The sequence below is a fragment of the Cupressus sempervirens genome, chromosome 3 (assembly GCF_028749045.1).
Source record: "Cupressus sempervirens isolate cs-2001-9-10 chromosome 3, ASM2874904v1, whole genome shotgun sequence".
In the NCBI taxonomy this organism is placed as follows: Eukaryota; Viridiplantae; Streptophyta; class Pinopsida; order Cupressales; family Cupressaceae; genus Cupressus; species Cupressus sempervirens.
In genome coordinates, this window is record NC_143120.1 from 756,973,787 (window position 1) to 756,985,750 (window position 11,964).

At 34.8% G+C, this 11,964-nt stretch overlaps 1 protein-coding gene across 1 annotated transcript; it reads left to right on the top strand.

The window, feature by feature from the left end:
- Nucleotides 1-2,189: 2,189 nt before the first annotated feature.
- On the top strand, nucleotides 2,190-11,613 carry LOC149569021 (ethylene-responsive transcription factor ERF056-like). Its single transcript, XM_089816820.1, has 2 exons — nucleotides 2,190-2,359; nucleotides 11,406-11,613. Exons 1-2 carry the CDS (start codon nucleotides 2,190-2,192, stop codon nucleotides 11,611-11,613), a joined length of 378 nt encoding a protein of 125 aa, XP_089672946.1.
- The last annotated feature ends 351 nt before the right edge of the window (nucleotides 11,614-11,964 follow it).

Consider the following 11,964-nt stretch of genomic DNA (forward strand, 5'->3'; position numbering starts at 1 on the left):
GACTATGCAATAAATGATTAACAAGTCCATTATGTAGTTCATTAGGTGTGTATTGACCATGAAGGAGAACATAAATTGTGTCAAATAAGCAATCACCTACTTTAAAATTGAGTGAGTCAATTGGAAAATAATAGACTCGGTGGAGAGCCTCATCAATCGATATTATTTGGGAATGATGATGTGGCCTATATGTGTCAACCATAATCAGATCTTGAGAGTTTTGGCTTGGGTCAGAAAAGTTGTCTAGCTACATATTTTTCTATTGGGTGGGAATGCAAAGTGAACTTGTTTTGCAAATGGTTAAGCTTGTGGAAGTGGAAGTATGTAAACTAAAGGAACATGAGAGAGACATAGACAATAGATTTGAGGTCTTCATATGTGGGCATGTCACCCATGGAATACCATCATGTCAGAGTAAGATGAGAAGGTGATTATGGAATTGATTGCTAAATTTTAATCTTGGTGAACAAAGCTTTCATTGTTGGCTTGTATGTATGTTAGCACCTGCAAAGGAGGAAAACTATAAGAATCTAAACAAAAATGGTTATGTCAAGGTATGTTAGAGTAAAAAAATACACATAAAATAATGAACATTTTTTCAAACAACATCATTAAAAATATCTTTCAAATCCAAGGGCTAATAAACATGTCAAATTAGGCATTTGAAAATTCATTTGCACTTAGAAATTGTGCATTGGCATTTCAATATAAATTATTGGATCTTCAACATGAAGGAGAAGCAATTGATGTCCATAATTTTCAAAAACCCAAACTAGGTAAAACATGGCAATTGTTCTAGCATAGAAATGCAAGTAGAAAATTATGAAAATCAATGGAAGCCCTTTTGAAATAAAAAAGACTTTAACCTAACATTTTATGGGCACCTTTAATTGGAGAAAAAATAACAAGTCAAGTCTCAAATTTACCTTATATTGCCATACCCTTTTCCTCAGATGATCATGTACAATTTAGGTCTTTTAACCTGCACAAAAGGGTTTTCTCAGAATGAGAGCGTAGATTCAGTTTGGAAGATTTGTTAGGAAAATATTTCTCTATTTCAACTTACAGAGATGACAAATTTCTTTTAGAGAATATAAGTTAATAGAAATGATCAGGGTTTTCCAACTTCAAGAAAATGCACTCCATTTTATGCACCATATTCCTCATCCTCTTGCCACTAAGGAAAATAGTTTTCTCTACTATCATTATATGGATTACAGCCAGAAGTGGATACGTGAGTAAAATGGAAATAGACCTGTAATTCACTATAATATGCCAACATTCTTATAGTAAAATTTGTAGAATTCTTACTAACTAAAACTAACAAAACAAAAAAAATCCGATAAAATAGGTTCACCCAATAAGAAAACTACTAATTGAAATTAATATCTCTATTAAAATACTGCACTATTTAAAAACTTTACATTTAGGCATAAATGATCACTCCCCACAATTTTTTAGAATGAGTTCAGTAAAAACTATATAGTCTCCCACCTTAAAGGCGGGGACTAATAATTATAAAAAATACTAATACACGAGTTTCTTGATACCATGACACACCAGTTTCTTGATACCAAAAAAATTATTGCATGTGGAAGAATGACAATGCTCCAAAATATTATTAAACCGTAGCCAGGGAGATTTTTCACAAAATAAAATGGACGAAGCCCAAAAATAGGGAGAACAACCTCCCTAATCGGGAAACACGAGTATATTTCTTTCCCGAGTAAATAACGCAGAGACAAACGATTAAAAAAATGCATAGATTATGGATCCGACAACGCTCTTGATCGTCTCTGGATGAAAGTGAATTGTCGATTAAAAAAGACAAACGATCCGGTCCATAGATAAAACGCCATGGGCGTAATCACTATAGGTACAAGCTGATACAGCTAATCCATTTTGTTCAAGAATCCTAATTCTTGTTTGCTACAATCATAATAAAAAGAGAAGTGTCTATATGTCCCAAACTCCCTCAAGTCAACACACGACTTACTAAGTTCAATGCACACTTCGCCTACAAACAAACAACAAAACCATCTGCACATGATAACTGTTCACAGTTGACTTGAATGCCAGTTTACCACACAGTGTAAATGCCATGAGAGTGGCGCACGGTACAAATAACCAGCCTGTTCAATTTTTTATCAAACATCGAGTCCTTTTATAATCTAATTAATTGTCGCAACATGTCGAGTTCTGGAGAAGATGCAGAGAAAGAAGTGAGATTTAGAGGTGTGAGAAAGAGGAAATGGGTGAAATACGTGGCAGAGATTCGGTCAGGAAAGAGATCGCGCATATCTTTGGGCTCCTACTTCACTGCAGAAGCTGCAGCGAGAGCCTATGACACCGCGCTCTTGTGCCTCCGAGGGGCCCAAGCTTCATGTTTCAATTTCCAAGACCTCAAGTTCAACATAGACTACGCATTTACTAATACCTTGGGAGAATAATATTCTTGTAGTTTGTCTACTTGATTTCCAATACGCTGCCGAAATTATAATATTCTTGTAGTTTGTCACTATTAATTAACTTTTAAAATTAAATTGGAAATGGGTTTTGCATATTGTAGTTTTCATTATTACGCCAGAGGCGTACTATACTGAGATTTCCTGATTCACTTTGTGCATCATGTTGCCATGGTTCTTATATCTCCCAAATCACAAAAATTTTATCTCTATTTTGAGTGAAAATAAGTTTAAATGTATCAAACTTCAAGCTTCAAAAGGGCTAATTATCGATTGTATTTTTAATGAATTTTTGACCTTGGTGCACTCATTTCGTCTCCGGCTCCATCCAGCAATTCAAAATTTTAAAATCCGGTTCCCAAGTGAAAAGTTTTTGAAAGTTAATGGAAGGAACCAAAATACATATTTGCAACCAAATCATTAACCATTAACCTTTAAAAAGGTTAAGGTTTGAGGTCTAAAACACGTATTCTGAACCATTAACCTTAACCTCTCATTCAAAAAGGTTAAGGTTCAAGGTCCAAAACACGTATTCTAAACCATTAACCTTAACCTCTCATCCAAAAAGGTTAAGGTTCAAGGTCCAAAACACGTAATCCGAACTATCAACCTTAACCTCTTATCCAAAAAGGTTAAGGTTGAGCTCCAAAATACATATTTTTGAGGTGGTTATTAACCTCTTTGCTCAAAAGGTGAAATATTCTATATGCGGTTCAAATTGATTAAATTATTATCGGTAAGAAATAAGAAGGCTTACGTGTTTGCAAGTCAAGAGTCATTCGTCCAAGATTGCTAAGAAAGAGAAATTCAGCATCATCTTAACTATGATCTCCATTGGCATTTTCTTCATATATGATGAGTTGTTGCCTAGGTTGCATGTTGTTTTGATGATACTCTCATAGTTGATGATATAGTCATATGGAAAGAAACATCTCTATTTTGTGAACACCAACACATATACTCATTACTCACCCCTCCCACACAAGCTAAGATCCCTATTTGTACATGATGTAGGAGCTCCAACTACTGAAAGAATGTGCGGGTTTCATGCTCATAATTCTTCAATCTCTAGCCCACAACGTACATGATTTTAAATTTTTGCAACCTCCTTCAATGCCTATGATGGGAGCATGAAATATGGGTGAACATGTGAGAAAGAGCATGAAAAATGATATATAGCTGCATGAATAATATAGTACCATGAAATAAAAATGAAGTATGTAGTAGCCTCAAAAGAGTGTGACTTGTTTGACCATTTTTATTGAAGGAAGCACTGTAACATGTTAAGAGAATTTTTTTTGTCAAAATGCTCTCCACACAATTTCATAGAAGGACTTCTATCTCAATATTAGTTCAAAGAGTTGGCCAAACGAGTAGGTGAATATGCATCTTTGTCTTGAGAAACTATGAGCCAAATAGGGAAGTTCATGATTTACTTGACCAAATACCTCCAACTGCAACATGTACTTCCACCATGATTTAGAGATGCTATGTGAGGAAATGATGAAAGGGGAATCTTGCATCATCTACCAGCTCGTGAGTAATAAAGAACAGATGCCATGGTAGGAAAGTTTGAGCTCGTGGAAAGAAATTGTGCCTTCTTCCAGCTTGTTGCCACTACATGGCATTCGAAGACCATTGGTCCAAATCTTCAAAATATTCATAGCCTAAGCATTCCATGATTATTTTCTAAACATTGACATGATAAAATTGAGCTTATAAACTGTTTGACAAAATACCTCAAAGCATCAACTTAGCATAAGCTGCAACAATGGGATATGAAAAATGCAAAATCGTTAAATAAGGCACATGATTGCATATGCAAGGCTCTCAAGGAGTTTAATATGTTATCTCGAAGGCAAGTTAGCAAGAAAGGGGTAAAGGTTTGGCTTCCATACTACATGATGAACCAAAAGCCATGGATAATTCCAAAATCAATTATCTTGAATCAGGTCTCCCATCGATTTTTGAACTATCATAGGAATATAAATTTTCAATTGGGAAGCTATGAATGAAGACCAAGTACACATAGATCAATTATAAGAAAATTAGTTTATCTTATCACATGGACAAATTGGGAACTTCTAAATATAGTACAAGTATCTCTTGAATCGTATGCCATAGATCACTTTAATATGATCCAATTGCTATAAATCTCTTAAAGACTACTTTTGAGTTCAATGGAAAGGTTTGAGGAAATTCACACATGGATACTTGGGTTTGAAGGTGTGGTTTCCATCAAGTTGAAGATCTTGTGATCCATCATTATGACATGGGCAATATCTTATTCTTCATGCGATGTAATGGTTTGAATTTCTATCTCTGGCAATAGCAACTTTAATCATTTTGGGTTAATTTTTGTGAGGTTAACTAACCTCTCCAAAATTACGCATTTTGGAGGTAGTTATTAACCATGGAGGAGTAGTTCTTAACCTTCATATCTATATAAGGAGTCATTTTTGGCTTTGTATGGGGAGGACTTTTTAGACTTTAGAAAAAGGGAGCACTATGCTAAAATTTTGATTAGAAAATGATATTTGGAAAGTATGTACAAATTTTTTCTTTGTAATTAGAAATTCCTCTTAGGTTCTTGGTGCAAGAAAATAAAGGAACATGCAATTTGAGTTCTCTTTTTCCGAATCTAAATTGTTAGAAATGTTGGTTCTCTTTGCAGTGAGCATTCTCACGGTCTAGTGTAGATGTTTATGAATCTTTGGATCAGCATTGTGCTACTAATAGTTCTCAAGTGTAGATCTTGATTTTTGTTATTAGTAGTTTTAAGTTAGTCTAGGAAAGCTTTGACATCATGTGGTGCATTCATCATCAATGGCTTTCTATTTATCTTTAAAAGTTTAATTTTGTCTTTATTTGAAAAGCATCAAAAATACATCATACAAGGTAGTTGCCCCTCGAAATGCAGAGGAAGGTCGCATATCAAGGGCTTATCTAACTATTGTGAACAATTTGCCACATACCCTCCACTAGGTCATTTTTACAGTGACAAATCTATTTACCAATAGATTTTTGGTGACTCTACTAGGGACTAAAATAAGAAAGATCAATCACTCGCTTGTGATGAAGTAAGATGGTGTTGCCTCATGAAAATGTGTTTCCAATTCTATAGCCAAAACTTGGTTTCCAAGACACATAAGAAGACATTATTTCATATATGAACAATCTAGCCTGGATGTGTAGACAGAGTGCTCAACAAAACCATCAGGTGAATCATGTTATAGAGGAAAAAGAAGAATTTGGGAAAATCTTGCAAAGAGCTCTTATTGGTCAAAATTTTGTAGACATTGAAAGAATAGTTATTATTCCAGGAAGGAAGAAGAAAAATCTTGGTCACATCCAAGGTCAAGTAAATAACAAGTAAGTTGGCTGATGAAGGTACCTTCCCTTGAATAAAGGTTGGTGACTTTATTTAGAAGATTGAATATTGGTGACTCTATTTGAGGTTTGAATTCAAAACATGGTTTGGTACAAAGGAAAAGTAGAAAGTGATAGTGACAGTGATAGTGATGAAGAATTCTTTTCATACTCAAAGAAATACATTCCTAATGAGCCTCTACATGTTGAATTCTTGAAGTATTTCTATGGTGGTAAGAGGCTACATCCTAGAATGTTTCATCCTTCCTTGCTACAAATTTTCCAAAAGATCAAAGAAGATGATGGAAAAGATTATGGGTTTCTTTCTAATGATTATGATTCTTTATTTGAAAAAGGTTCAACATATAAAGATAAAGGTCTCTTCACAAAATGTCTTTCATCTAAATCAGCAATGAAGAATAATAAGAATATCTCTCATTCACCTGTCTCTCAATAAAATCAAATTTTCATCAATCCTAACCAAGGTAGCTTCTTGAAGAGTTTCTATAGTGGACGAAAACTAGATCAAGAAATGATCCATCCATATTTGCTCCAGACCTTGCAAAAGATAGATGAAGAAGATGGTAAAGATAATCATTTTTTCTCTTATAAGACAAAAACATTTTCAAAAAGAAGTTCCACATGTGAGCATAAGGAAGAACTTGATCAAAAAAGTGATTCATGTGAATCAAGGATGGATAATGGTGGTAAAAAAAGTGCCCCAATGCCTGAATCTATTGCTCATCAAAATCATACTTCCATTTATCTCAATCAGGTTGAGTTTTAAAAGAGCTTCTATGGCAATGCATGCCTAGATCCTAATAAAGTACATCCTCATTTACTTCATACATTACAAGAACTTGAGAAAGAAGACCCAAGAAAGAATTATTTCCTTGGTAACAGAACATCTCCCCATCAAAAAGTTAGAAAAGAGTCATCTAGATCTGCATACACAAAAGAAGATAGGGATTCTATGTCTAATCAAAGAGATGGTCAAGAAATGAAGTCGATAAAAGAAGGGTCTGCTAATGTATTAGGGCATCACTATGAAGATTTTAATACTCAGGAGAATGTATTCAATCATCTCAATCCTAATGAGAAAGAAAAAAAATATCAAATGTTTCTCAAGGAACTACACAACATATGATTAAAGATGAGGGAAATTTGGATGAAGGTTAGTTTCATACTACTTTTATTCTTACTTGATGCCTCTATGGTTCAAATGATGACTTCATATGTGGAGAAGATCTTCCTGTTTATCCTTCCATGATCATTCAAGGTGAAGGATCTATTGAAAACATCAATACTTTATATGTTATGCCACAATCTAAAACATTACCACTGATAAAGAAATAACCTCAAGTGAAATATTGCAGACATATCCATTAACTCCTAAGATTGAAGTCTTTACTTTTGAGGATGGTGAGGAGTTTTTAGAAAGTGGTATGATCATCACAAGAGTAGAAGATCATCTTCAAGAGAAAGATAATGAGTTGTCAAGAAATCCTTCTCAAGGATACATGCAAGTGGAATATGAAGCTTTCCCATTTTGTGAAGATGGTCATCAAGAAGAATCAATGAACCAAGTTTATGAAAATATTGATGAAAACTTAATAATAAGTATGATGGAAATGAGAATTTAAGAGAGGCTTCAAGTAAGAGAAGATGAAACATCAAGTTATCACTCTTCCTCATGCATGAAACCTGAATTTGAAGCATTTAAGTTCACAACTGGAGACTACAATGAAGAAATCATTGTGATGGTATCTCACACTAGAGAAGTACTTAGCCTTGAAGAAATGTGTTGTGGTCTAATGATTGAAAAATGTGAAGATGAACGCATAGATGATGACTCTCTTTTAAAAGAATTTCCCTTACATCAATATCAACTAATGATCAATTCTTCTCATTAGATAGACTCATTAGAGGATGTGCGCACTAAAATGGAAAAGGTGATTGTTCCTTCTTTGAGTGGTCTAATGGGAGAAGAGGAAGAAATAAATCATCAGAAGATCCAATGTGATAAGTATGTGCATTCATATTGGAATAATTTCATAGAGAATACAAACACAATCATCCCATGGAAAAGAAAGAGTGTCTAGTGTTAGAAATAAGTTTAGGAATTCATGATGACCAATCACTAGAATTTCAAGTAGAAGAATTATGAAGTGGAGAAAAGTATCAAAAATGCATTCAGAAATTTGAGAGCGTTATCTTTCAACTCTTTCAAAATGAAGTCATCAATGACATGTAACATGAAGGAGAGTTGATTCTAAAGTCAAAGATTCTTGATGAAGCTTGCTTATTTGGATGCTTTCCTTTATCTAAAGATGTGGGGCATGCTAAGAATCTTAGAGTTATAATTCAAGGAGTGCACTTATATTTGAGCCCATGGAAGCTTGAGAGTTTTCACATGTTGGTACACCATGGTATTTATTTTCCCCAACCAGTGAATAGGTTTTCATGATTATACCTTGAGTCACAGGAGGTAGGGAAACCTACCTTGTATATAGTCTAGATTGGAGTTTTTGTTGTGTTGTTTTGTTGCGCCTAGTGTTCCTTTTAGTTGTCCTATTTTTGGTGTCATTTTCCCCCTTTGCAAAGTGGTCCCTCATGTGACTCTGTAGCCCAATTGGTAGGGCACTGTCCTAGTTATTTTGGGTCCAAGCTTCATCCTTTTCAATCTTTGTCCCCATTTAGAGCTAGCTATTGTCATGGTTCTTATATCTGCCAAATCAAAAAAATCACATCTCTATTTTGAGTGAAAACAAGTTCGAATGTATAAAACTTCAAGATTAGAAAGGGCTAATTATCAATTGTATTTTTAACAATTCTTTGATCTTGTTGCACCCATTTCATCTCCAGCTCCGTCTAGCACTTCAAATTTTTAAAATTTGGTTCCCAAGTCAAAAGTTTTTGCAAGTTAATGGAAGGAACCAAAATACATATTTGCAACCAAATCATTAACCATTGACCTTTAAAAAGGTTAAGGTTTGAGGTCCAAAACATGTATTCTAAACCATTAACCTTAACCTCTCATCCAAAAAGGTTAAGGTTCAGGGTCCAAAACACGTATTCTAAACCAATAACCTAAACTTCTCATCCAAAAAGGTTAAGGGTTGGGGTCCAAAACACATATTCTGAACCATTAACCTTAAACTCTCATCCAAAAAGCTTAAGGTTGAGCTCCAAAATACATATTTTTGAGGTGGTTATTAACCTCTTTTCTCAAAAAGTGAAAGATTTTATATGTGGTTCAGATTGAGCAGATTATTATCGGAAAGAAATAAGAAGGCTCACGTGTTTACAAGTCAAGAGTCATTCCTCCAAGATTTCCAAGAAAGAGAAATTCAGCATCATCTTAACTAAGATTTCCATTGGCATTTTCTTCATATACGATGAGTTGTTGCCTGGGTTGCATGTTCTTTTGATAATACTCTCGTAGTGGAGGATATAGTCATATGGAAAGGGACATCTCTATTTGTGAACACCAACACATACATTACATACTCATCACTCCCACACAAGCTAAGATCCATGTTTGCACACAATGCAGGAGCTCTAAATACTCAAAGAATGTGTGGGTTTCATGCTCATAGTTCTTCAATCTCTAGCCTGTGACATTAGGTGATTTCAAATTTTTGCAACGTCATTCAATATCTATGATGGGAGGATGAAATATGGGTGAATATGTCAAAAAGAATGTGAAAAATGATATATGTGGCATGAATAACACAGTACCATGAAATAAAGATGAAGTATGCAGTAGCCTCAAAGGTGTGTGACTTGTTTGACCAATTGCATTGAAGAAAACACGATAACAAGTTAAGAGAAAAGTATTTGTTAAAAGTGCTCTCCACACGATTTCATAGAAGAAATTTCATGTCACTATTGGTTCAAAGAGTTGGCCAAATGAGTATGTGAGTATGCATCTTCGTCTTGAGAAAGTATGAGCCCAATAGGGAAGTTCATGATTTGCTTGACCAAATACCTCTAACTACATCATGTTGTACCACCATGATTTTGAGATACTATGCGAGAAAATGATGAAAGGGGTATCTTGCATCATCTTCCAACCTGTGACTAATAAAGAACAGATGCCATGGTAGGAAAGTTTGAGCTCATGGAAAGAAATTGCACCTTGTTCTAGCTTGGGGCCACTACATGACATTTGAAGACCATTGGTCCAAATCTTCAAAGATTCATAGCCTAATCATTCACTGATTGTTTTCTAAACATTGACACAATAAAATTGATCTTGTAAACTATTTGACAAAATACCCCAAAGAATCAACTTAGCATAAGCAACCGTAATGGGATACAAATAATACAACATAATTAAATGAGGCATGTGATCACATATGCAAGGCTCTCAAGGATTTTGATATGTTATCTCGAAGGCAAGTGAGCAAGAAAGGGGTAAAGGTTTGGCTTCCATACTACATGATCAACCAAAAGCCATGGATAATTCTAAAATCAATTATCTTGAATCAGGTCTCTCATCGGTTTCTAAACTATCACAGACACATAAATTTTCAATTGGAAAGCTATGAATGAAGACCAAGTACACATAGATGAATTATAAAAAAATTAGTTTCTCTTATCACATGGACAAGATGGGAACTTCTAAATATAGTACAAGTGTCTCCTGAAGCGTATGCCATAGATCACTTTAATATGATCCAATTGCTATAAATCTCTTGAAGACTACTTTTGAGTTCAATGGAAAGGTTTGAGGAAATTCACAAGTGGATACTTTGATTTGAAGGTGTAGTTTCCATCAAGTTGAAGATCGTGTGATCCATCATTATGACATGGGCAATATCTTATTCTTCATGCAATGCAATGGTTCTAATTTTCTATCTCTAGCAATAGCACCTTATATCATTTTGGGTTAATTTTTGTGAGGTTAATTAACCTTTCCAAAATTATGTATTTTGGAGGTAGTTATTAACCACAGAGGAGTAGTTGTTAACCTCCGTATCTATATAATGAGTCATTTTTGGCTTTGTATAGGGAGAACTTTTTGGACTTTAGAAAAAGGGAGCATGCTATGCTAAAATTTTGATTAGAAGATGATATTTGGAAAGTATGTACACATTTTGTCTTTGTAATAAAAAATTCCTGTTAGGTTCTTGGTGCAAAAAATTAAAGAAACGTGCAATTTGAGTTCTCTTCTTCCGAATTTAAATTGTTCGAAGTGTTGATTCTCTTTGCAGTGAGCATTCTCACGGTATGGTGCAAATGTTTATGAATCTTTGGATCAGCATTGTGCTAGTAATAGTTCTCAAGCATAGATCTTGATTGCTGTTATTAGCAGTTTTAAGTTAGTCCGGGAAAGCTTTGAAGTTATGTGGTGCATTCCTCATCAATGGCTTTCTATTTATCTTTAAAAATTTGATTCCATCTTTATTTGAAAAACCTCAAAATTATATCATACGAGAGAGTTGCCCCTCTAAACGCAGAGGAAGGCTGCATATCAAAGGCCTATCCAACTGTTGTAAACAATTTGCTACATACACTCCACTGGACCATTTTTATAGTGACAAATCTGTTTACAAATTCAAGCAGCCAGATATTCCCTGCTCTATTCCAGCTGTACCATTTGGAGTACCCCGACCTCAGTTTTGTTGACTTGTCCCCTCTTCTCTTCCCTTCTCATCTTGCCATCAGCATCACCAGATTGACGCATCTGAGCTTCTGTGATTATCGGCTCGCTGGCTCAATTCCACGTGATATCCCGAACATGTCTAGCTTGACATTTGTGGACATTTCCTAGGAAAATTTGACCCTTAGCCACATGCCGTGCAGATTAAAAATTATTATAATTCGCGTTGTTGTGGGCAAATGTTTTGGCGAGTTATCAATGCAAATTGCAGACAGAATTCTGGCATATGCTTCTGGGGAATCTGATACTCTATCGTTATTCTATAATGCACTCGAAGCTACCAAAGGTGATTCATTCTATTTGTTAGATTTTGTGCTTACTGAGGTTGTTGCAGATGAAGAAGGCCGCAATTACTTCTCCTCGTGGAAAGATATCACTTACTCATGCGAGGACTTTTTCTTGCCCAAATCCAAATTGTATTCCAAGCTCCAGAGTTTGACAAAAACACCGCAGGAGACTAAC

Excerpts from the sequence above, each read along its gene's own strand:
- LOC149569021 (XM_089816820.1), top strand. The coding sequence starts at position 2,190 with ATGTCGAGTTCTGGAGAAGATGCAGAGAAAGAAGTGAGATTTAGAGGT. Across the intron at positions 2,360-11,405 it reads GCCTATGACACCGCGCTCTT|CCAGATATTCCCTGCTCTAT; the intron begins GTGCCTCCGAGG and ends AAATTCAAGCAG.